At 37.7% G+C, this 27,601-nt stretch overlaps 1 protein-coding gene across 7 annotated transcripts; it reads right to left on the reverse strand.

Moving 5' to 3' along the window:
• On the reverse strand, nt 1-27,088 carry SEC61A2 (SEC61 translocon subunit alpha 2). Of its 7 annotated transcripts, none has more exons than XM_036845076.1 (13): nt 26,979-27,010; nt 25,479-25,637; nt 24,770-24,837; nt 23,613-23,678; nt 16,736-16,814; nt 12,706-12,837; nt 12,471-12,580; nt 8,151-8,304; nt 7,007-7,167; nt 6,494-6,691; nt 3,873-4,064; nt 3,318-3,394; nt 1-1,107 (listed from the first exon to the last, which is right to left on the reverse strand). In XM_036845076.1, the coding sequence occupies exons 2-13, from the start codon at nt 25,483-25,485 to the stop codon at nt 921-923; spliced, it is 1,431 nt and encodes a 476-aa protein (XP_036700971.1). In that variant the 5' UTR covers nt 25,486-25,637; nt 26,979-27,010; the 3' UTR covers nt 1-920. The 7 variants fall into 7 exon arrangements, with proteins under 7 accessions (XP_036700971.1, XP_036700972.1, XP_036700970.1 ...); XM_036845077.1 differs by having other exon boundaries at nt 25,335-25,637; nt 26,979-27,008; XM_036845075.1 differs by lacking the exon at nt 25,479-25,637 and having other exon boundaries at nt 26,979-27,088.
• Between the last annotated feature and the right edge of the window lie 513 nt (nt 27,089-27,601).

Below are 27,601 nucleotides of genomic sequence, written 5' to 3' on the forward strand. Positions count from 1 at the left end.
TCATTTAATACCAGATTTTATTTTTCCAACACAACCAAAAGTTTTATTAAATAAAATTTTATTGTCTACTGTTTACACTCATGTTGCTGCTATAAAGTACAACAACATACACAGATTCCTAGCATGAATTACTCATTGTTCACCCCCACTGAACTACAGACATTGCTTGAGAATTAGATCTTTGCTTTAGGGATTAAAAAAAAAAAAAAATTGGGGCATAGTATCTTGAAGAGTATTCTCAAGTGACGTGTTGGAATTCGAAGGCATAGCCAATACGGTAAAACAGCACCGACTGTGCTGTCCCTGGGAGGAAAGGGGAATGGAAAACAAACAGGCAGAGTAATTATAAGCAGTTGTTTCTGGTGCCAGATTTGACTCTGAAAGCTTGATTCTGCTTATCTGGGCTAAGTGGCTGCTTTGAGGAGGAACAAATAAAACGGGGGAGGGTGGGAATGTGGATACTATGAGATAAAAAAGTATAAAAAGTAATTATATCTAAAATATAGATTAGATATAAATGATCCAGAACTCATTAAATAAGCTCAAAAATACTGGAAAGTGGCAATTTGAACTACATTTATTTTTAAACAAGTGGGGGGAATACTGAGTGTCTTGAATGTTGTGTGCAAGACTGATCCACGTCACCGTCACAACCGAACATGGCAAGGCGGGTACATTGGTTTCCAGCATCACAGGCAACACTGCATGTAGGTTTTTTAATGAATAATGTAAACTTTAGTGTTAAGGCAGCTGGTACTAATGCTGCACACAGGCTTAGCTCCGTGCCCATTTCAGGAATGAGATGGTCAACACTTGAAAACAAACTGTGAGAGAAGAAAAGGGGAGCCAGCATTATCTGACAAAAACAATGAGTCAAAATATTTTCCCTTTCACACACACAAAAAGAAATACTGGAACATTTAGAAAAACAAAGCACCCATCCCGCCAACTTCAGCCTGTTCCTTAACAAATATTTCAAAATACTGATAAATAATGGTGACTGCAAGCAGAATTCCAGTGCCCGAGCCAATGGCCCCGAGGAAGTCGGCCAACACCGACAGGGCGCCGATGCACAAGCCCCCAAACGCAGCCGCCGTGGGGATGTACCTGGAAGACAAAACCCCGAGTCAGGCAGGGGAGGCCCATGGGAAGGGGCAGTAGGGGGCAGCAGTAACAGGCGGAAGAAAATTAAACTAACGTGCCAGGGAACTGTCCGCAGTACTGACGGTTCGTCCAGGGCTGTGCACAGGTATGTGTTGATGAAAATGATGAAAGGAGTGATCTGACTCCCTGATTTCAAGAAACCAGTTAATAGCCAAGAAAGGCAATACATGATTTTTACAGCAGAAGAGGAGATACCTCAACTGTGATTTAAGTATTGGAATGTTTAATATTGTTTGTAAGTGGGTAACCTTTAGCTCCCTCTTGTAGATGAAGAGTAAATATCAAAATGCTTTCTAAGTATCAAATTTATGTGACAAGATTTGGATGACCCTATTCAACAGTAATTCAACCTTGGCCACATGTTAGTATCACCTGGAGAACTGTTAAAAATAATGGGATTGTATTTAAAATACTCCAGAGGGGAAAAAAAGATGGGGGCGAGGGACCATGGATGGGGAAGACAGTAGATGAAACAAGAATGGGAGAAGGGTAACGACTAAAGCTGGATACAGTTGGACGCAGAGGTTCATTATACCACTCTGCAATCTATTCCACGTTGTAAATAAAAACTTTAAAATACCAATGCCTTTTCAACAAATCGTTCTGGAACACTTGGCTATCCACATGGAAAAGAAGGAATCTGGACCCCTATCTCACATGAAACAAAAATGAGCTCAGAGTGGTCACAGACCTAAACATAAGAGGATTAATCTTTGTGACCCTGGCTTCTTAGATACAACACCAAAAGCAGCACAAAGAAACCAAAGGAGAAATAGAAAAACTGAACATCAAAATTAAAAACTTGTGCATCAAAGGACACCATCAAGAAAGTGAAAAGACAACCCACAGAAAGGGACAAAATATTTGCAAATCATTTACCTGACGAGATACATCGAAAATATTTTTTTTAACCTTATAAACAGTAACAAAAAGACAACCCAATTAGAAATTTTAAATGAGCAAAAGAGACATTTCTCCAAAGAACATATTCGAATGGCTAATTAACACATGAAAAGATGCTTAACATCATTACTCATCAGGGAGAAGCAAATCAAAACCACAATGAAGAGGGAAAAACCACAATGAGATACCACTTCATAGCAACTAGGTGGCTAAAATCAAAACAAGAACTAGTGCTGGTGAGGACGTGCAGCAGCTCCAGACACCGCGCCTGGATGCAGAACGGGGCGGCTGCTCCCGAGAAGGGCCGGCAGTTCCTCAACACGTTCAACACAGTTACTACCCAACCCAATAGTTCCACTCTGAGAGAAGTGAAAACATACGTCCACACAAGACCTGAACAGGTACGTTCACAACAGCATTATTCATGACAGCCAAAAAGTGGAAACAACCAAAATTTCCATCAACTGATGGAATGACATGGACAGACAAAACGTGGTACATCCATACAAGGGAATATTATTCACGAATAATGAATGAACCCCAAAAACATTATGCTACGTGAAAAAGATATTCACAAAGGATCTCATATAACTCCATTTATATGAAATGTCCAGAACAGGCAAATCTACAGACACTAGATAAAAAGCCTGGGGCTGGGAGGTGGGAGGGTGGGTAGGAATGGAGAATAACTAATAGGTACAAGGCTTCTTTCCAGGTGATGAAAATGTTTTAAAAATTATATTGTAATGATTACACACTCAGAATATACTAAAAAAAACCGAAAAACAAAACCCCACTAAACTGTATATTTCAAATGAGTAAATTACATGATATGTGAATTATATCTCAATAAACTGTTATCAAAAAAACAAAAAACTGATGCCTGGGACCCACCACAGACCACATAAATCACAATTCCTAGAGGCAGGATATCAGTATTTTTTAAAAGCTCCCAGGTGATTTTAAGTGCAGCCAGACGAGGACCTCTGACCTACAGCATTTTAACACTGGGCTGAGCAGTGAAGGGAACATAATTTCAATTAAAATAATAATTTAGGTGTCAATTCTGATGTGGAGAACAATTCACTTCTGTGTTAAATTTTGGTTCTTTTGTGTTAAGTAGAAGAAAAATGCTTCAAATATGAATTTAAATAACATCTGAGAACAAATGATTGAAAAACCAAGAACACGTGTGTGTATGTAACACACATTCTCTCCTATCAAAGACTGAGTCTAATGGCCTTCCTTACCTATTAAGCTCGTGAACCATAGAGGTATCCCTGTGGCCCCTCATTACCATTTGCTGTTCTTTAAGCTGTTTAGCTACCTGCGAAGAGAAAAACAACTTTTAAAATCAAACTCTAACTATTTCACTGTTTACTACTAGGTTCTGTGTGAAGTGCTCTCCACACACTAACAAGTAAAATACGGGAAGACTGAAGTAGACACTGTCATATCATAATATTCCCTGAGGCTACAATGCTGCACAACCACATTAGCCATACCTTAAGCCCGGGTTTCTCAATCTTTCCTTAATTATCACCTCCCTAAAGAGAAATTAAATACTAAGGAATAAGACTTTGTCGGGTAGGGTTGAGCTTTGGATGGTCACAAACCATTGTAAAATCTAAGAATTTTTCACTTTCCAGGAACTACCTGTAGTTTTTAACTCCCTGGGGATGACATTACCTCATTAAGAATGTATGAATTTGAGTTTAAATTACAAAAGTAAGTGTATCAATTACCATTTGACACCTAAAAATTATGAATTTTTTTTTTCATTTTCAAATAAACCAAATACTTACATCTTTGGCTGAGGAACCAGACACCTCTATCCACGTCTTAGAAAAGAATGCACATGATCCCAACATGAAGATGATATAAACAACCACATGGACAGGATCCTCAAATATGGCGCCCATGGACTCAGGAGGAGAAAGGTAGTAACAAAGGCCCCCCACTGGGTAAGAACGAGCAGGTCCTCCCCCACTGACGTCCTATAGAACAAGAATAAAAAGCACAAATGGTCACATTTCTGTGACTTTTCAAACTCCTCAAAAATTATGACGATGTTTTAAGTTCAAAGCACCTACAACTAATGATTCTATGTAACTTAAAGGATTTACTTTTGTGTCTGATATCTTCACTCTTACAAAATTATACAGTGAGTAAAAAAAAATTTATATAGTGAGTGTCTATTACATAAAAGACATTGTGAATATATTAACAAGAGCAATTTTTTAAAAAAATTATAATACTTCTATAAGAAGAATCTTCCTTCTCTTCCTGAAGACAGGAATAGATCACATCGATCTCTGATAACATTTATAGTCAGAAATTTTCTGAACTATGTAAGAGTACATACATATTCTTTCACTTCAAGGTATGCTATTAAGAATGCAATCAACTGAAATATTAACAGAAGACTAACGACTCACTGCCTAAACTTTATATGATTTGTATATTGTAAAAAGTAGTCTTTTAATAAGTATAAAGGGATTTTTTTATCCACACAAACATTTAAGAATTTTTATAGTAAAAGAAATGGGAATAGCATGTATTCGCTCATATTAAATAAAAGTTCTGGGCATAGAGGGTGGGAAAGCAATTTTTGGATGCAATGATTAAAATGTCTGGTTCCTGAATTTACAATTTCCAAATGATTCATTTACTGTGCCCCTAGAATCACTGATTCCAAATCAAAAGCCCTGACAAATTAAACTTCCCAATAGCTCTCTCAAGTTAAAAAAAAAAATCTCATTAAGATCACAACACAATCTATACAACCACTCAGTGCATTTATTACTGTGAAATTATCATAGTAATAATGACTGCCAGACTATTAGCTCATGAGGGGAGGGACAGTACCTCCCCTCACCACAGGCAATCCAATTTCTGTTAAATGAATGGAAAAGGAGTCCAGCTGACCCTTGAACAACGAGGGGGTTAGGGCACCGACCCTCCATGAAGTCGAAATCCACATATAAGTTATTGTTACCCTTCTGCGTATACGGCTCCTCCGTATCCGCGGTTCTGCATCGCAGGATTCAACCCGCTGCAGACCGTGCAGTACTGAAGTGTTTACTACTGAAAAAGCCTGCGTCTAAATGAACCCGTACAGCTCAAACCCATGTTCAAGGGTCAACTATTCCAGATAAAGGGAATCATACTTCCTTCAACTGCCTTTCAAGAATTACTGTCTCATCCTATTAAACTTTACATTTTAAAAAATGGCCTTCCATAAAAGCAGAAAGATACGTCACTACAACTTACAATACAAAAGGTAGCACGTTAAGACAAATGCATAGAATAAGCACCGTATTTCAGGAATGACTGTAAAAAAAATAATTCTTTGGGGGAATACAAATTCTAGAACTACATATTCTGAAAACAATAAAGGCTCTTACTCTTCTCTAATTCTGTAGTTTTAAGGGGGAAAAAATACTCCTTGGTCAGGTGAAAATTTAAACCAGTCAAAATTCAATTCTGGACTTCCCTGGTGGCCCAGTGGTTAAGAATCTGCCTGCCAATGCATGGGACACGAGTTTGATCCCTGGTCCGGGAAGATCCCACATGCCGCGGAGCAACTAAGCCCGTGCGCCACAACTACTGAGCCTACACTCTAGAGCTCATGCGCCGCAACTACTGAAGCCCGCACGCTCTAGGGCCCACGTGCCACAACTACTGAGCTGCGTGCTGCAACTACTGAAGCCGGTGGACCTAGAGCCCGGGCTCCGCAACAAAAGAAGCCACTGCAATGAGAAGCCCGCGCACCGCAACTAGAGAAAGGCCATCCCACGCGCAGCAACGAAGACCCAACGCAGCCAAAAAAAAAAAAATTTCAATCCTACAATAACTCACACCTCAATCACAATCTGGCTGGATTGCTTTAGAAGGAGCTATGATGAAAATCTAAAAGAGGAAGGCAGAATTTACTGGATTCCATTTCTAGCAACTGTTCTCTCTTCAATATAGTTATTACGTGCCTTTCTTATTTACTGCCATTTGGGCCATGAAAAATGGCAGGGGAGGCAGGAGAGGATGATTTCAGTATCCTATATAATCAGTAAATAGCTTCTTTGAAAAAAACATTATTCCAGACAATAGTGGAATAAGATTACAAAACAGGGAATCACTTTCATAAGAGCAACTGTGATTTTAACCTAAAAGATCACTCAAACGAGATGTGAAAATGCTTCCTAGACGTAAAATAGTACAAAGTACTCGGCCAATCTTAGTTTTACAATGCTTACAGTTTTACAACTCTTCCAAATAAATGATAAACTGTGCTACAGGTAAATGAATCTGGAAATGTTATATATAGCAACTGCTTCAATTATGGCTCATCTCTTTCAGTTAAAAATACAAGCATGAAATGCAAATTACAATTAATTTGAATACTTAGAATAAATAATGAAATACTCACAGCCCACTGTCCTAGTAAATTTACTAAAAAGTTGCCACTAAATCGAACTGACAGCATCTGGGAAATAACATACAGGTTGGACACCAGGGCCGACTGCAGGATGATGGGGATGTTGGAGGTGTAGAAGAGCTTGATGGGGTAGCTGCTGTACTGCCCTCGGTACCGGGCCGACTTAATGGGCAGGTCCACACGAAATCCCTGAAAAAGGAAGCTTAGGAGTAAGGCGGAGGGGCTGCACGTACGACTCCAGACGAGGCAAACAGTCACAGGAGGGACTATGCAAAGACAATGCTAACAAACTTTCCCTTCCACAGAGACACACAGAAATAGAAATCCTTTTCTATTTCATAATCGCTAATATTTTGCACCTCAGAGTCTAAACGATGGAATTATTTGCCTAACTAGATTTTGAAACACTGACTTAGCTGCTAACATTTCAAATGGTATTCTCCTCTTTAAGAGCAAAATAAAAATCCACACTCCACTTAACTTCAGCGAAGAAAGTATACTTACCTGAAAATATATAACAACAGCAAACACGAAAACTGTAGCAATGAGGTTCATGAGATTGGGTAAATTCTGACGATAGAAAGCTTCCCTTAGAGCTCGAACTTTGTCTGTCCTGGTGGCCAGTAAATGAAAGAGAGCTATGACTGCACCCTCAAACTCGGTACCTGATAAATCAAGATAGAAATCGGCTGTAGCTTCATTACCCAAAGTTGTCCCAAAAGTCAAAACAAATAACCTTGAAGCTCCAGTACAAGGCAGAAAATATGAGTCAAAATAATTCATCTATGTTTACTTTATGATACAGCCATGTGTGGAGCTTCTAAAAAATATTTACATCATTGAGGCAAATATGTCTTTTTTTTTTTTTCATAAATCTGAAGTTTTCTCAAGAGAGTATTCTTGATGAAAACAGACAAAGTAGAATAACCAAAGCAAATATTTAGTTCATAATGATTTGCCTCACTTTTACTTTAGGGAAGGGAAAAGAACATTCGGAGGTGGGGTGGGGGGAGATGGGGAAAAGAAGCAGCAAAGCAGAATAAAGATGTCAGAGTTGAAAGACAGACATTACCAAGCTTGCCTTTAATTCATTTTACTAAGTATATTAATAAACCATCACTGCTATTTTCTTAAGGCTGGGACCAGGTTAGATGTTAACCATTACAAATCTTGGATGGCACTTGAGAGAAGTGGAGATGGGTAAGGGGAAACACAATGAAATATTTCATAATTTAGGTGCTATTACAAAGCCAAGGAGAACAGCAGCAAAAGTACTAGTACTCCCTGATGATGCAATAAATAATGTTTTTTTTATCTGAAATCCACTACCTTTTTATCCCTCTAGGAATGCTGAAATCAGTCAAAATCAATGACTTCTGCAACAATGGCTTAGGCAAATAAATTTTTTTAAATGTTTGCAACCACTGAAATTTTAAATGAGCAGAGGCTAAATTTTAGATACTATTCGTTCTGAAGCAACAGTTCATACTCCACCAATCTCTGCTTATTAGCTTTGGAACACCTGACACCCGCTGTCGCCTGGGACAGCAAACCAGGGCGTCTGTCGGCACGTCCTGCTCCACCACCTCGTGCTCCTCTCCACACACACCCAGCCAAACCCGTGCAGTTGCGTCCCTGTGCGTTGTACCTCTGCCAGTGTTAATGGTAGTGGGACTAAAGGCCTTCCAGACAATGGTTTCACAGATGTTGGTGGCAATAAAGAGGGAAATCCCAGACCCCAAGCCGTAACCCTTCTGTAGCAGCTCATCTAACAGCAGCACAATCAAACCAGCAACAAACAACTGTGGGGAAAGAAATGCAAGTAAGCTGAAGCAAGAATAAACTCAGAAAGGGGCAGTGAACACCATTGACTACTTTCAAAGTACAGGCATTTTCAACACTAAAACCTAGTCGATGCAGTATCACTATTATGACACCCTGCATCTAACCCGATTTAGTTTCATCAGAAGCCAATTCTGCAAATGAGAGGATTGGAAATGTTGTTACATTATAAAGCAGACATTTTGACTTTTAAAGTATATTTATATTTCTCTTATAATGTTTAAATAAGGCCTATTGAAAAGCACCCTAAAACAAAAATGTTCACAGTTGTAGCATTTATGACAGCAAGAAACTGAAAAGCATTCCAAATAGCTTCAAGTAAGTAAAAGACCAAATGAATTACGATACAGTAACAAGATGCAATTTTATAGGCCATTAAAGGACAAGCATGTGAACTATGCTGATACATTTTTAAGTATTATAGATTTTATATATGTGTATTATATATAATATAAAATATACAACAGAATAAGTCAAAAAGTAGAGCACAAATATGTACACAGATTATAACAATGTAAAAATGCATTCAATACATACAGTGACAAAAACTTAATGTAAATCTGAAAACAATTAAGGGTTCACCGGGTTCTTAAGTTTATGATTTTTTTTTTAAAAAAAGAAAGCATACTAACTTTATGTGAAATTGAAAATTCTTAATTTTCCTGTTGGAGAACACATCAGTAAAAGTATGTATCAATTAGAAATAATCCATAGCTTTGCAAGTGACCTCTCTGGTCATGTGACTCCTTCCCCACACTTCAGTAACCTAACCAAGGGGGGAAGAAAATGTGCTTCTAGGCCCCCAATCTCACACCTGTCCCCACTTCAAAGACACCCTCCTACAGACGTGAGGAGATGACCCTCCACTCCTCCCAGCTCTGAAGCCTCCCACCCTCGTTCCTTACTCAGTTCACCCAATATCCCTGTTAAGAAAGAGAAAACTACAGTACACCGTTTGAAGCATGCTTACCTTACAGTGTTTTTTCTTTTCCTTAACTGTCATTTCAATGGCTGTACAGAGCCTAACTTGTCTGTTTACAATCTTTAAGTTTGAATTTCAATGGACTGTAAAAAAGGTAAAATTCTCAAAACTTCTAAGAGAGCTCACAAATTCTTTACTGTTTGAAAACCAAGTTTACCAATTTGACAAGATAAAAGACAAGTTAGGACTTAGCTACTGAGATTTTATTTTGACCAGTTATGTAATAAGTACATACTCCCCATCAGAAATACAGAAGCCCACCCTCTACAGGGCATGACAGCTGTCCACAAACCATCAGCCAACCAGACAGTGTTATCATGGACTTCTAATTAAATGACCTGTCCAAGGTCACACAGGCAGCTCTGAAACAACGATAATTCTCCAAACCCCTGTTCACACCAATGTCCATCAGACTAGAGGGTGATTCATTTATATCTGGTGAAAATCAAACTCGTGCTTCTCTAACTGGACAAAGGAATTACAGAGAAACCTAAATGAGAAATGGTTTCTATAACTAAAGGAATAAAAGATGGTAAAAAGCATGCATGCCTATGCGGAGAATGAGAAATCAGAAACTGACAGCATCTCATTGACTAGAACAGTTGATAAAAAAACAATACTAATTGCATGCTCTTCTAGAATGTTCAATACATATGAATCTCTAAAGTATGTATAAAAATAACACTTTAACATTTCAACCTTGCTCATGCGTGCACGCACACACACAACTCAGTTTGCCAAAATAATACTTACCTCTACTATGTGCCATGCACACTGATACTCTCTACTCTTTTTTAAAATTTTAATCAAGACCCACTATTTAGATTCCGAAACTCACTAGTGAAAAAACACTGACCATGTGAATGAAACAAGAATAATTAAGGTGAGAAATACCTTACATAACAGCATGCAAACAGTTTTCAAAATCTCTAGGTGGAAACACAGATCTAATCACATCTCTTTAGCAAATCTACACATTTTCAATGTTAGCAAAGCCTTAAAAAGACGCAATGGGTCACTACCCACCTATGATCAAACGTGAAAAATTTCTCTACACATTAACACTAGAAGGATTAACCACAAGACAAATATTTGTGCACCAGAATTTATGTAAACAACTTAGTATATACCCACTTCACTTGTTTTGTTCCAGGAATTTAACTATTCCTTGATTTCTGGTACTGAAAAAAAATTAAAATAGCTTAACTCCAGTTTTTATCAATTCAAATCCATAACTGACTTCATAAGAAGTCAATACTTTCACTAACTAACCCAGAACTGGTCAGCTGAGGTTCCTTAAGAATATAAATACACCCTTACTAAAATACTAGAAAAATTTTACTGATGCATAATGTTCTAAGAGCTAGATGCCAATTTTGAGTGTCTTTTAGAAAGCAGGGTTATGCTAACTATGGGTCATAAAGCAAATGCTGTAAAGAAACAAAATAAGGCAAAAGTTGGTGTATCAGTATCCTCACACCAAATAACTGAAAGATACTAAAACCAGTTTTCAGAGGATCTTCTTTCCCATCCACTGCAACTCTTCTTCCTCTAATTCCTCGGGGTTATAAATTTGCCAGTCAAGGTGTTTTTTATTTTTTTATAATTTTCTTACTTTTTCTTTTTGGCCACACTACGCGGCCTGTGAAACTTCCCTGACCAGGGATCAAACCCGTGTGCCCTGCAGTGGAAGCACGGAGTCTTAACCACTGGACCACCAGGGAAGTCCCAAGGTGTTTTTTAAATGGAGAAATAATGACAAAGTTATCCTTTAAAGAAGTGTACCTTATACCAAATGGGAACTCACTGGGGCTCAGAAAACTACCTAATAGTCCATTAAAGATTCCTCCCCTGGTTAAAAGATGAAATATTTCCATTTCATTAGAAAAGCCCTGTGATATGTGATATGTGTTAGTGATGCCCAATAAATACCTCAACAATCCCATTCTCCTTGTTCTGAATCATACTCACTAAACAATCTTCTTACTATGATTTGTTTCCTATATAAGATTTCCTATTAAAAAAAAAAGATGGTCAAGCATGCCAATCCGAAATGGTCGTATTTCTCAACGTATATATATACTAATAAACTGGTGTTTTAGTTTTATTTTAAACTATTTTTCTGACTTTGATCCTTTTGACCATTAAAAAAATTTTTTTCCTAAATTAATCCTAATTTCGTAGAGTGAACAAGAGGCATCTCAAGATAACCAGGACTCTAGACGTTCAGTGTTTAACTTAAGCAAGCTTCTTTTCAAAATCCAGTAAATAATTATTATATAACTTAAGTACAGTCCATTCCTGGGTAACTTCTCTAAAGGATTTTTAAGGACTACATTAGAGAAATATCTTCCAAACTTTACACATTTTAAGATACTTAGTAGAGGGAAAATCATGTTGGCCTTTAAAAATTCCATTCCAAAATATCCATTTAAAAAATCCATAGGATATATATATGTGTGTTTATATGGTATTTCACTTACTGTAAGATACTATTATTTGTAACGCTATTATGTGTGCCATTAAGAAAGAAAAAAATAATTCAATTAAACTATGACACAATAACCTATTACAAAGAATTTTTTATTTTCTGCTTATAAAAAGTTTAGACTTAGACATAGATGTTTATCATCTAACTTGCTCTTTCTGTGCCTCTGTTTATACACAATAACTCTTCATTTCAATAACAAATCACAGCAGACTGTTGGAAGACATTTTAAACAGCAGTTAAACTCAACAACATGTTATATCAACAATGCATATAACCAAGTGATATAAGGACGATATAAACAGCTTTGACCAAGTTGACGTACACATGCAGGCAATGCCTACCATCACGACCGCCACCTGGCTGACCGCACGTGTGACCGCATCAACTCTAAGAAAACATCCTGATTTCAGAGACATCAAAATGTGAAAAATGTGCATCTTAGAATCAGTGAAATACAGTTGATTGATCCATAATTCTTTATTAGACATCTACAGGGCTATTACAATAAATTTTAATTTTTAACATCAACACAACTTATACATGTCACTTCGATAAAGTAAGAAAATGAGTGTGTCAACCACCTAAAGAATTGTTTCAAAAGAAAAAAAGGAACAAACTTTTTTGTTATCCATATGAAAAATTGGATTTCTTACCTGAATGATGATAAGGAGACAGATTCCAGCACCCATTTCAGCGGGATCCCCATACATGCCCGTCATGACATACACAATGGCTTGCCCAATGGTAATGATCATACCAAATACTGACAAAAATTGGGGGAAAAGGAGTACATGCTTATAACCAAAGACAAAAAAGACTAGAAAAACATCTTTGCCACAAAATTCTCAAATTTGGAAAAGGCTCTTTATTAATTGTATTGATGCTCACGTTTCTGGGCTCCATTGAATAGGGCTCTATCTTTGGGTGTATCTCCAACTTCAATGATTTTGGCTCCAGCTAACAACTGCATAATCAAACCAGATGTTACAATTGGGGAGATACCCAATTCCATTAACGTTCCTGTAAAGGAAGGGGAAAAAAGTAAATAATCTTTACGATATCCAATGCAGATTAATTTAGAAGAGTCCCAGTCCTTAATTATGTCTATAAAATACATGTTAACAAGCAAATTTTCATTTCCTAAACATTAACTGCTAAAAAAACCCTCTCATTTATTAACACAACCTCACAACAATGCATTGAATCAAAATTACTATAAATACTACCAAAATGTAAATTTCTGTGAATTCTAAACTTAAATTGTTAAAGAAATCCTTTGAAAGAAATTGTCCAAGATTTCTGTCCAAATCACTATTTTTAAAATTTACACTAAACATTTTAACGCAGGATTTTAAGAGCCCAAAAATTAAGTAACAAGTTAATAAAAAGATGATATCTAAGAATATCTGTGACTCTCCTAATTCAAAATATAAAATTATATATAAAGTCATCAAAATCAATGTTGTAGAATATTGAGTGGCATGAAAAATGTTAATGACATAGTGGATAGGAAAAATATTCAAAAATAGCGTGTACAGTTTGATTTCATTTAATATTTAAGTGGAAAATCATTTCCTGTTATTTTAGTCTGGTTATCAAGATGTTTCTATTGTTAATGAACTTATCTACGAAGCAGACTCACAGACATAGAGAACAGACTTGTGGTTGCCAAGGGGGAGGGGGTTGGGAAAGGGACGGATTGGGAGTTTGGGATTAGCAGATGCAAACTATTATATAGAGAATGGATAAACAACAAGGTCCTACTGTATAGCACAGGGAACTATATTCAATATCCTGTGATAAACCATAATGGAAACGAATATGAAAAAGAATGTATATATGTATAACTGAATCACTTTGCTGTACAGCGGAAATTAACACAACATTGTAAATCAACTACACTTGAATAAAATAAATTTAAAAAAAAGATGGCATCTTAAATGAATTCTTCATGTTTTCTCAGATACTTCCTCAATGGTAAAAGATAAAAATATGTCTTATCGTTAAAGCTAGTAGGCAGGTAGGTAGATTTCTTTTTATATCAAATCACCAAAATTTAAAACTGTCAAATGGATCTAGTCCAAAAATTAATCCAGTCAAGCTTTAATGAACATTTCATTTAGGAAATATGGCACTTCCACTCAGTAGGGAAAAGAAGGATAAATGGACCTTGGCAAATAACTGGCCATTTATAGAAAATTAAGCCTAGATTCCTTATCTCATGACTTACATTAAAATAAAGGCCACAGATTTAGAAAATATAACCATAAAAGACAAAATACAAAAGTACCAGAAGTGAGTATGTTAATAATCTTGGAAAAAAAAGCCTTTCTAAGCCTTTCTATAACAAAATACATAAAGGCCACAAGCAAAAAGATGGACGATATGATTAGATACAACTATGAAACCTCCACGTGGCAAAAGACAGGGTAATAGTTAAAAGAAAAATGTTCGAACACAAGTAACAAAGAGCTCGTATGTCTAAAGGGCAAAGAATTCTTACAAATGAATTTTAAAATGAACAAACAGCAGGGAAATAAGTCAGAGAAAGACAAATACTATATGATATCACTTATAAGTGCAATCTAAAAAATACAACAAACTAGTGAATATAATAAGAAAAGAAGCGGGCTCACGGATACAGAGAACAAACTAGAGGTTACCAGTGGGGGTGGGCGGGGGCAATACAGGGTGGGGAGTGGGAGGTTAAAACTAATGGGTATAAGACAGCCTCAAGGATGTGTTGTACAACACAGGGAATATAGCCCCCCCCCAAAAAAATAGAAAAATAAAAAAGATAAATGGCATGGCCACTCCCAATAATGCTCTTTTCTCAGGAAAATACCAACAACATAGGAGGAAACCCCAGCACCCAAATCTGTACTATGTAATCCTGAAACTGTAACCAAAGCTAGCTGGGTCTGGTGGAAATCCTGGTAATTTGTAATTCTGAACTGAGAACTGAAGAACCCAGGAGTTGCTGAAGCTAGATCACAAAGACAAGGTTCCCTGTCCCTGCTGCTGAGGTCTGAAAGCTGGTTCTCTCTCCACAAGGCTTAGTTGTTCTACCTCCTCTTTGGGTTCCAAAAAATGACTAGTATCCTTCCAGTAAATTCCATTTTTGTGTTTAAACCAGTCAGTAATTTCCTATGACTTATAACAAGTCCACTCATAGAAGAAATACAAATATTCAATAAAAATATAAGATGATGTTCAAGCTCACCAACACATAAAGAAAAACAAACAACAGATACCAATTTTTACCTGTCTAACACACAGACTAAAGGACAAATATTATCCACTGTTGGAAGAGAAATGGTCATTCTCATACACCGTAGCAGAGTGTGTAAAATAATTCAAAGCTTTTGGAAGACAATTTAACAGTATCTATCAAAAATTTAAGTGTACATTCCTTGTAAACAAACAGTTAAACTTCTAGAAATTCATTCTATTAAAAAACTTACAGAAGAATGTGATAGTAGTCATGGTAGCATTGATTATAATGATATAAAATTGGGAAAAAAACTACATGTATGACAGCAGATCCTACAGGCCTTAGGGTCATACCTAAAACACACTCCTTACTGTCTACAAGCCTCATAATCTGGCTCTTGGATTCATCTGCAGCATCATGTCCTACCACGTTTCCCCTTCCCTTTTTTCCTCCAATCACACCATCCTCCTCATTGTTCTTGGAACACATTAAGCATACTCGCACCTCAGGGCCTTTGCACTTGCTATTCCCTAGAAGGTTCCTCCCCCAGATCTTCACACGGCCTTCTCTCATGTCCTGCAGGTCTCTGCTCAAATGTCCCTTCCCCCTCCCAAGATACAGTTCATGTAGAGTCTACCTCTCCAAATAGAGTAACATAAACTCCACAACAACAGCATCACTGTCTTGATCACTGCTCTAATCTCAGCACCTAGCACAAAGCTCCACTCATAGGAAGAACTCAATAAATACCTGAATGAATGATTAAAGAAATCATGGCACATCCTTATAATGGAACAGTATATGGCCATTCAATGAAATAGGTCATCCAAGATATTAAGTAAACACACCAAGTAGCAGAATAGTTATATAGTAGATCTTATTTTTCAGTTTTTAAAAAAAGTATATAAATTCATATATATGAATATATATTCAGATAAAAGGTCTAGATGGTTATTCACCAATCTGTTTTCTTCCCAGGAGTTACCCCTGAGAAGCGAGACCTTCATTTTCAGCTTTATACAAATCTGAAATGTTGGTGCATTTTTTTATAACAAACAAATGTTACTTTTTTGATGTAGGAAAAAACCCACCCCAAAAGCCCCTCCTGATCCAGGCCCTCCCTATCTCTCAGCCTCACTGACCAGCATCCCCCACCCGAATCCCCGGCCTGCACCCCGTGTCTTCATGCATGTGTGCTGTGACTCAGGCTTCCCTCTCCCGACAGTCCACAGGCTGAATTCCAACCCAAATGCTCTCCCAGCATCATCTCCTCCCTGGCACTGCAGATCAGTCTTTCAGTCCCATGAGAAACTCAAGAATACACTTCAGAGAGTCCAGGAAATCTCCTGAGATTTTATGAAAAATCTGCACGTGTGAATGTACGTGCATTTTTCTAGGGAGAGTATAGATAAATTTAATTAGATTCTCAAAGGAAACACGACCCACAAAAGGATGGAGAACCAAAGCTCTAGACAATGCTAATCACTCCATTCTGTCGTAACTCTATACTCTGTACATACTTCTATTATTACAATAAATACACAGTTTTGTAATTATCTTCATGTTTGTCTCTTCTCCTAGGCAATGAGTTTCTTTTACCATATACTGCCCCTCCCCATAGACATCAAAAAATAGTTGTTTCCACATTTTCACATCTACTTGATGTCAGTACTAACATGGAGGCAAAAGAAAAGCAGCATATACCTCTGTTGGATGCAAGAATAACTCTCATCCAGTAGAAAGGATCTGCAGAATCTGATGACATGATTCCAAATAGTGGTATCTATAAGATTACATAAAATATTTTATAAAAATGTATTATATAAATTAAGTTTGAACTTAATTTATAATGCATTCACTTAATATTTGCAATAGTTAAAAAAAAACCACTACTTCTCATGTTCAATGACAAAACAAGCATACCTTAAAAGTAAAGTTCTTTAATGAAAATAAAAACAATGGGAATCATTACCTACAACATTTCACTAGTAAATATTCCTATCAGTATGGAGATTTGTTGCACAACAATGTGAATATATGTAACACTACTGAACTGCACACTTAAAAATGGTTAAGTTGATAAATTTTATGTTTTTGCAATGAAAGAAAATGCTCCTATCAGTACAGGATATATCTACCACATCACAGAATAATCTTGGAAAGCTATGGGTACTAGTGACAGCCACGGCCATACTCCAAATGTAAGACTGAAGATGAGATATACAGTAGAATACTATGCAGCCATTAAAAATTACACTATGAAGCTTGTAACAGTATGAGGATGTGCTTATGTTGTAATATTAAGTATAAAACAATGGTTCTCAAACTGGGGCAACTTTGCCCCCCCAGGGGACATCTGGCAATATAGGAAGACACTTTTGGTTGTCCCAACTTGAGGGGGGTGCTACTGGCATTAGTGGGTAGAGGTCAGAGATGCTGAACATCCTACAATGTATGGGACAGTCCCCCACCGCAAAGAATTATCCAGCCTAAACTTCAGTGCCATTGTTGAGAAAACCTAGTATAAAAAGAATGGTATGAAATTGTATAAATAAAGTAAAAGATCAACATTGTAAAAATATGCATAGAAGAAAAAACTAGGTGTAAATATTTTTTAAAATCTTGAACAGTGATTATTCACAGGTGATGGGATTATTGTTGATTTTTTTCTTCTTTATTCTTTTCAGCATTTATCATATTTTCTATAATGAACACATAATACTTTTTAATCAGAAAAAAAAAAAAAACCGGGCTTCCCTGGTGGCGCAGTGGTTGAGAATCTGCCTGCCAATGCAGGCGACACGGGTTCGAGCCCTGGTCTGGGAAGATCCCACATGCCGCGGAGCAACTAGGCCCGTGAGCCACAATTACTGAGCCTGCGCGTCTGGAGCCTGTGCTCCGCAACAAGAGAGGCCGCGATAGTGAGAGGCCCGTGCACCGCGATGAAGAGTGGCCCCCGCTTGCCGCAACTAGAGAAAGCCCTCGCACGGAAACGAAGACCCAACACAGCCATAAATAAATAAATAAAAATTTAAAATCTTTAAAAAAAAAAAAAAATGAAAAAAAAAAAAACCTTAACTTCAGAATGCTTCCTATTATACGACCCATGTTTAGAACACAGCACTTGGCCATAACCCCTCCCTCACCATGTGGGAGAAAAATACACTTCCAATTTCAAAAACCTTCCCTATATGAAGTTGATTTAAAAAAAAAAAAAAAGTTCCAAAAGATGCTGCCAGCAATCTTAAACAGGTCATCTGGTCAACCTAAACCTCTTTGGACATCTGAATATATTAGCTGGGTTAGCAAAAGAAAGAAGCACAATATTTTGTGTGCACCCTATAGATGCAAACACTCTTCAGCTAATGTGAGAGATGGGGAGAAAGGAAGTTATTGAATAAAAACCAATTAACACTACAGGATAGTCCATATCACAATATTCCCTAAGTGGGGGAGAGACCAATCAATCAAATTACTTTCCTTAATTGAGTCTTGTAGAGATAGCCATTACCTCCATGATTAGATGCTTTGCAGGGTAACAAACAAGAAAGTCAACCAACCATCCCTAAGTAATGGTATTCCCTCCGTTCCCATAGTCAACAGGATTAAACTCAGTGTCTAACTTTACTCCTCTTAGTAAATTCCATAGTTACAGGACCACGTCCAACAAGCGCAGCAACAGGAGCTATTTTCTAGGACTCTCAAAGTTGCAGAGGTTCAGGCTTTGCCCTATATTACATAAAATAATCAGTTTCAACTTCACAAAATACAGTATACACTTCAGAGAAACAAGCATTTCATGCTTGAATGGAAACCCTGAACCAATCAGATGGACAAATAGAAAATTAGTAGTAGGGATCTCCAAAGGCAGTGGGCACTGAAACCAAGCAAGATATTTCTGGGCTAAAATGGCAAGCCATGATCAAGTTACAGAATTTCCCTCCCCAATACATAAGAAAACACATTTTTCAAAACATGTAAAATAGTAAAAGAATTTAAAAATCTAAAGGAAAATAATCTATAAAGCAGCCAAACAAGAAAAAGAATCATAAACTTGATGGTCATGGGCAGGGAGAAAACAACAGACAATTGAGGAATAGGGACTCAGCATGAAACTGCTCCAACCATCACAAAGGGAAGGCCACAGAATCCCCAGAATCCCCACAACACTCCAAATCTGGAGAAGAGCGGGCTGCACAGATATCCTAATCTTTCCTGCCTCCTTTGGCAGCTGAGAGGAAATGGATGAGAGAAGCCAGGAACGGGGCCTTCCCTGGTGCAATTGACAATTACAGGGCTACACTGAATCAGGAACTGGGGAGCGATCTGAGGTCAGCAATGGAATAAAGCCCTCCTCAGTCAGGTGGTGAGGACCCTCACAAGACACATAACAAAAGTCTAGCAAGAGAGCAAAGCCCAGGTGGCATTTATGGCACTTCTCTCAGCTGGTCTCACCTCCCACCATTCCCTCAAGCTAAAAAAACACTATGGAGAACACGAGACCCCAAACCCTTCAACTGTGGCTGGGAGGGGAAAACTGTGGCTCTCTCTGTTTGAGATTCAGTGGAAAGAGAATCAAGAAATCACCAGCCCTGGGCCAAACTGCCTAAGCGTGAGAAAGACAAAAAGGTACAGCTTGACAACCATGTAAACACATTACAGAAAAAAAAATAATGAAGTAACATAAAATGCATAAATTAATTTATGGCATGAAACAGTCATGAGAAATGTCACACTTTAAGAAATGTAACTCAAGTTATGTTTTCTTCTTCTTGGGTTTTCTTGGGTTCCAGCTGCAAAGCTGCAAATATTTACTATCTGGCCCTTTACAGAAAAAATGTTTGCAGACCCTTGGATTAGAAGATTCAATATTGTTAAGATGGTAATGCTCTCTAAATTGACCTATATATTCAAAGCAATAAAAATCATAATGCCAGGAGGCTTTCTTAAAGAAAATGACAAGCTGATTCTAAAATTCAGATGGAAATATGAGTGACCTAGAATAGACAAAATCATTTTGAAAAGAACAAAGTTGGATGACTTTTACAATCTAATTACAGGACTCAGTTTAAAGCTACATTAATCAAAAGAGTTATGGTTTACCATAACGATGGAATATCATCAATGGAACAGAACTGAGAGTACAAAAATAGATCCACACTTATATGGCTAACTGATTTTCAACAAAGATGCCAAAGTAATTCAATGGAGAAACGAGAGCCTTTTCAACAACTGGTTATGCATACAGAAAAAAATGAACCCTAACCTTACCTCACGCCATACACAAAAATTAACTTGGAATAGATCATAGACCAAAACATACAAGCTAAAACTGTAAAATATTTAGAAGAATACAGGAGAAAATCTTCACAACCTTAAAATAGGCAAACATTTCTTAGATAGGAAACAAAAACCATGAGCAATCAAAGAGAAAGATAAAATGAACTTCATCGAAATTAAAAACTTCTGCTCTTCAAAAGATATTGTTAAGAAAATGAAAAGGCAAGCCATAGACTATGAGAAAATATTCACAATACATATATCTCATGAAGGACTTGTATCCAGAAAATATTTTAAAATGCATATAATTCACCAATCAGACAAAAATGCAATTTTTTTTAATGGGCAAAATATTTGGGGAAAAAACACTTTACAAAAGATAAATACCCAATAAGCATATGAGAAAGCTGCTCAATATCATTTACCAGGGAAATACAAGTTAAAACCTCACCATGGAGAAAAGAGAACCTTCCTACACTTTGATGGAAATGGAAAACAGGAGGGTCCTTAAAAAACTAAAAATAGAGCTACCATAAAATCCAGCAATCTCACTCCTAGGTATATGACCAGAGAAAACTCTAATTCAAAAAGATACATGCACCCCAATGTTGACAGCAGCATGATTTACAACAGCCAAGACATGGAAGCAACCTAAGTGTCCATCAGCAGGCGATTGGTTTAAGATGTGGGTGTGGGGGGGGGGGTGTGTGGGTGTGTACAATGGAATATTACTCAGCCATAAAAAAGAATGGAATATTGGCATTTGCAGCAACATGAATGGACCTAGACAATATTATACTTAGTGAATTAAGTCAGAGAAAGACAAATATCATTTATATGTGGAATCTAAAAAATAACATAAATGAATCTATAAACAAAACAGAAACAGACTAACAGACATAGAAAATAAACTTTATGGTTACCAAAGAGAGAGGGGGGAGGGATAAATTAGAAGTACGGGGTTAACAGATACAAACTGCTATACATAAAATAGATAAGCAACAAGGATTTACTGTATACCACAGGAAGCTATATTCAATATCTTATAATAACCTATAATAGAAAATAATCTGAAAATATATATATATATATAACTGAATCACTTTGCTGTACACCTGAAACTAACACAATATTATAAATCAACTATACTTCAATTAAAATAAAAACAAAAAAACCTCATCCATTAGAATGGCTAATATTAAAATGCTGAACAATGCCAAGAATAAACAACAATGCAGGGCAACCAGAACTCCTATACGGCACGGCTGATGGGACAACTTGGAAAAGAGTTAGTTTCTCACAAAGTTGAACATACATTTACCATAAACCTTAGCAATTCTACTCATAGGTATTCACCCAAGAGAAATGAAAACAAATATCCACAGAAAGTCTTGTATGGGAATGTTCATAGCAACTTTGTTATAGCCAAAATCTGGAAACAACCCGAATGTCCAACAACAGGTGACAAGATGAACAAACTGTGATACAATCAACATGGATACAATCAACACCATGGATGAATCTCAAAAAGCTGATGAAGAAGTTAGACACTGTATCACTCCATTTACATGAAATTCTAGAAAAGACAAATCAAATTATAGAAATAGCAGATCAGTGGTTGCCTGAGAATGGGGTGAGGTGGGAATTGACTAAGAAAGAGTACAAGAAACATTCTGGAGTAACAGAAATGTTCTATACCCACTGAGGTAGTAGGTATGTAGATGTATACATTTGTCAAAATTCTTTAAAATGTACACTTAAAAATGAGTATATTTTGCTGTACATAAATTATACCTTTAAAAAGTTGATTTTTTTTTTTTGATGGAGGGGAGGGGAATTTCCAAGATGTTAAAACAAGATGGTAGGAATATGGATGATTCTTCTTTTTTTCTACTTGTCTGTATTTTTCAAAAGTTCACTCTCCCTGACCAAGCAAAAGAATTTTCAACAAAGTATAATAGTAAAATATTTTAATGATCAAATAGTTTCACTTTTCAAAAAAATATATTTGGCTTTTCCCCAGATTATGGACTTTATTTGTTCTACTCCTTCTCCATGTAATTTTTTTAAACTTTCTTATATGTATATAGGTACTTTTCAAACCCTCAAAGAACTTTACTTAAATTATCTAATTTAATCCGCACAATACAATAACCCTGTGACATGGGCAGGTCACATTTTATCCTCATTTTATAAACTTAATCTCTGTAAAATTTTACTAAAAAGCATCATTGAACTTTATTAATTTATAAACACAGAATATCCCTAGGATTCTAGAATTTGGCTTTTGGGGATTTTTTAATTAATACATACTATTTACAACATGATTAAAAGCAAACAAAGTGGAAAAAATTTGCCCTATACGTGTCAAAGATTTAACACTTTTATATATAAAAACCTGTCATAAATCAATTTCAAAAAAAATCTCAAGAAAAAAATAGGTAAAGATCATTAACTGAAAAGTAAGGGGAAAGAAGAAAATATGTTCAAACCCACTAGTAAACCAAAAGAAATACACAGTAGAAGAAGATAACCATTTTCACTATCAACTCAGATTAATGATGAGTTGATTAATGATGATGCTCCTATTTACAAAAGCAATCTAAATGTCCATTGACAGATGAATGGATAAAGAAGATGTGGTGTGTGTGTGTGTGTATATATTATATACACACACACACATATATGAACATATACATACACATATATACTATGGAATATTACCCAGCCATAAAAAAGAATGAAATGATGCCATCTGCAGCGACATGGACGGACACAGAGATTATCATACTAAGTGAAGTAAGTCAGAAAGAGAAAGACAAATACCATATGATATCGCTTATATGTGGAATCTAAAATATAACACAAATGAACTTATTTATGGAACAGAAACAGACTCACAGATATAGAGAACAGACCTGTGGTTGCCAAGGGCGGGGGGAGAGGATGGATTGGGAGGTTGGAGTTAGCAGATACAAACTATTATATACATAATGGATAAACAACAAGGTCCTACTGTATAGCACAGGGAACTATATTCAGTATCCTGTAATAAACCATACTGGAAAAGAATATGAAAAAAAAATATGTATATGTATAATGAATCACTTTGCCGTACACCAGAAACTAAGATAACATTGTAAATCAACTACACTTCAATAAAAAATAATTTTTAAAAAATGATGATGCTCAAAATAATTCAGTATATTTACTATTTGAACTAAAATAAGTTTCTCAAATTCTAACCAACCAAGACCTTAGAATAACAGTACAGACATTTGTTTAATGTTTGGTTACATACCTGACAACATACTAAGAAGATGAAGAGAGTTATAGCAGTCCATAGTACCTTCTCTCTAAACTGGATCTGTGCAAGAAAACAAAGAATGATCAGTCAAAACTAAGAAATAGCAAACATAAAGAAAACTCCGTATTAAAGCTTAACCAGCATTCCCCATCATGACATGCTCCTATTATTTACTCTTAAAATACTCTCGCCCTAGTTAGTAGCAGCTAAAGCAAACAGCTAAACTTCTCAAACATCTTTCTTTACTTTTTCGAGAATTAAGTACAACTTAAATACAGGCTGGCCTCAAGGCATTGTACCACATTAATTGAGACTGAAAAGGACGAAAAGACACAGATCTAATATGCACACATTTCAGTTAACACTGTATTGTGCAAAGCTAGGACTGCCTGTAATATTATTCTGTGAATGTTTCATAGAATATGAAAAGCTAAAGTTTCTTGGGATGCCTTACATGTAACTGGAACAACTATTTTTATAACCTCAAAGCAATAAAAAAAGAAATATACTTCTAAATAAAACAGTGAGTTTAACAGAAGTCTTACTTAGCTCTTTTTAGTCCCTATTCTGGTTAGTTCCATGCGAAATTGAACATACAGTAAAAGAGGAATGTCTGGGAACTGACCAGTTTGGGATTAACAATATTTCTGGAATTGAAATGCCTCAGTTCCAAAAGCGTACAATGATGGAAGAACAATTAGATGTGGTCAATATCTTCCGAATGCGTTTCTGTGATTTTTTTTCTTTGCATTGAACGAATCAAGAAATGGGAGGTATATACCTGCACAGTTGCAATCCATTTATGTGAAACAGTTGTACTCATCAAAACTGACCCAACAGACTGGGTCATTCCTAGTGCGGTAGACCACAATGGACAGGAGAATACTATATCTTATAACACACAGACCAAAGAAACACTTGGTTTGGAAACGTTACAACTTAAAGAACAGTCATTTTTGAAACCATGAGATAAACTAGATTTAAAAGGTCTACACTAGTTTTATTCACTTTGTGCCTCTTGCAAGGAGAAGGAACAGGTAATATTTTTCCAATTACAACCAGAAAAAGGTTGGGGAAAATAAATCAATCTAGATAGTTTAACAGAATAAGTCATTTAGCTACCCTCTATATTACTAAAATATTATACTTACTTTCCTTTCAGGTTTCTGAATTTCTGGTAGAACTGCACAGAAAGGTTTGATAACTTCTAAAAATTTGACTGTTAAAAAATAAAAAAAGAATAAATGTCCCTATTACAAAGTTTTTAAAAAGAGGTGTATCTTTTCACAGAATCAAATACAAATGTTTTCTTTTAATGGCAATCCATCCCACCCACACCCCCCAAAATGAATTAATCATAATGCTCTCCATTTCAAATACATAAGGGAAGAGAAATAATTCACGGGACAAAGGAGCCCAAAAGGTTTAAGGGCTGGTCAGCAGAAGCAAAGTAATACAAGTATCCTTGTACCACAATTTTGCTCCCTCATGCTTGAATCCCACCCCTTCTACATATACAGAAAAGGAATAATTCAGTGAGCATCACTACATCAAAAAGAGCAAATGCAGTCTACTCACAAGACCATGCATTACAGAAGGAAATAGGACATATCAGAAAAGGAAAGTACAACAGGAAATGGGCTGTAACTGCAGGACTGACTTAATTTGGGACTGAAAAATGCTGAAATGCATAAATGAGAAAGATCATGGAACAACCTTCTATAGGTAGGTTTTCAAAGTACTGTATACAATCTCTACTTCATTTCACTAAGTCGCTATTCATTGCTTGGTCGCTCTCCCACAAAAGGATCTCAAAGTACTTGTGTATGTACAATCATCAGCCCAGAGAATGACAACTACATTTCATTAGGAAGTACTGTTTTCCCAGACAACTCGTAATATTGAAAAGATAAACCAAGGTTCTTTAAGGATAGGCACTCTCTTCTGGCACGGCTTAAGTCAAAGTCCTGCCAAAGAACTGAAGGATGAAGATGATAATCTCTCAGTCTCTGCCAGCGTCTATAATGTACAGAAACACAAAAAGCCACAACTAGGTGTTAGTTATGATCATCTTCCCTTACGAACACTGGATTCTGTATATATGAACATCAGGATATTATTTTTAAACTGACATGGGTAATTACACTTCAGCAGTTAGCCGGAAGTTGACCACACTGTATTTTTTTTTCTTTTTTTTTTAAATTTATTTTATTGAAGTATAGTTGATCTGACTATACTATCTTTTTATAAAACCTCTCAAAATGATGGCAGCCACTGATGTTTGACAGAATTCAGAAATTCTCATGGGCAGATGTTTGTTACCCAAGTACCATTTCAGACGATCTGGAAAGCAAATCTGAATTATGAAAGTGTTCATCTCTAATGTAAAACCAATGTCAATCACATCGGGAAACTTCCTAGAATCCCTTTACCCCTTCTCCTTCCCACTTCCACCCAAGCTACCCTCCCTGATCTCTTAGCTTACGATCATCTGTGTTGCAATATTCATGTAAAAAGCAATACTTTTTTGTCTGCCACTTGTCTATTCTTGTGCTGCAGAATTTAACCCATTATACTGCTAATTCAAGACCAAGGGTCTCCTCTACTTCCTTTCCAGCTTCCCCCAAATGTCCACTAGTTAGCTAGCTGGCCAGTGGGTGCACAGCTTGGGTTTGAGGGAATCCATTCATACAACAGTCACCCCAACAGCTATGTAAGTATATCTGTGAAAGTTCCTGGTGTTGAGGGTTTGGGAGAGGGCCCTGAAAAGATCCCCATTATGCAAGGCCTTGTCCCTAAGGCTTATACAACCTGAGACACGCTGAGTTTTCAGTACACGCTACAGAATGACTGAAATGAAAATTTTAAGGAAAACTTTATGCCACCAATTGCCTCCTTTCCTTCCCGAAACTACACGCCATGCATCACTTTTTAAAAAATGAAACAAGTCAGGGACCTTCATTCATCACAACTAACATGCTAAGGAACGGTGATTTGGGACTAAAAATATGAGTTTCCTAAGCTCCTGAAAAATTAAAAGCGGTCCAAGTTTCCCCTGGTTCCCTAACTCCCCGCCCCCAAAACCAATGGCCTCTCCGCGCCGTGCGCCGCTCCTCGCCACCCACCGAGATGCGCAGACCCCGGACCGCCGGGTCCCGGCCCCGCAGCCGGCCCGGGCGAGGCCTCGCACGGCTGGAGGAGCCTCCGCGGAGGCCCCCGGCTCGCGCCCTCCTCAGCGGCCCGGCGCACCTCGCGCCTCCCCGGCCCGCGGGCTAAGCGACCCCGGGCGGTCGCCTGCCCCACCGCCCGCGGCCCGTCGGCGCCCGCGCCCCCGGCGAGGGCCTCGCCGCCGCTACTCACTGCCCATGGCGGCGGCTAGAGCGGCCCAGCGGGGCCCTGCGACCTCGGCGCGGCCTTCGCTCGGGTCCCGCTGATCGGGCCTCAGCGCCCGTTCCCGACGCGCTCCGGCCCGCCCCGCGCAGGCTCCGCCCCGGTCCACGTGACCCGCGCGCCCACCCCGCCAGTCCCTGCCAGGCCCCGCCCCCCGACAACAGCCTGGCCGTTGGCCGCCGGCGCAGCTGACGTCCGCCGCGTTGCCATGGCCACCGCCGGCTCTCCCGTGGGCGTCCTCCCGTGGGTGCCGGGAGCTGGGAGCCTCTGTGAGGCCAGGGCCGCCAGGGCCTTTCCGCTCTGAGTACCTCCCCGAGCTCAGTGTCCAGCAAGGGCCGTCTCCTCGACCGCGGCTCCCGGGCGCCCCGCGGGGCAGGTCAGGACCCAGCCAGAGCGGCCACCCCAGGAGCGCGGTCCGGGGTTCGATCTCCAGGACTGGGGCTGAGAACGCCCCCAGAGCCGGCGTGACCCAAGCAACCTTTTTATTTTGCTTCCATCTTATTGGAACCACTAGGAAGTTTTCAGAAATTTGTGACTCTTTGTCTATAGTTAATAGCTTCTGAACTCTCCACTATCTAGTACTTTTTTTTTTT

Source organism: Balaenoptera musculus, chromosome 2, assembly GCF_009873245.2.
Source record: "Balaenoptera musculus isolate JJ_BM4_2016_0621 chromosome 2, mBalMus1.pri.v3, whole genome shotgun sequence".
Taxonomy (NCBI): domain Eukaryota; kingdom Metazoa; phylum Chordata; class Mammalia; order Artiodactyla; family Balaenopteridae; genus Balaenoptera; species Balaenoptera musculus.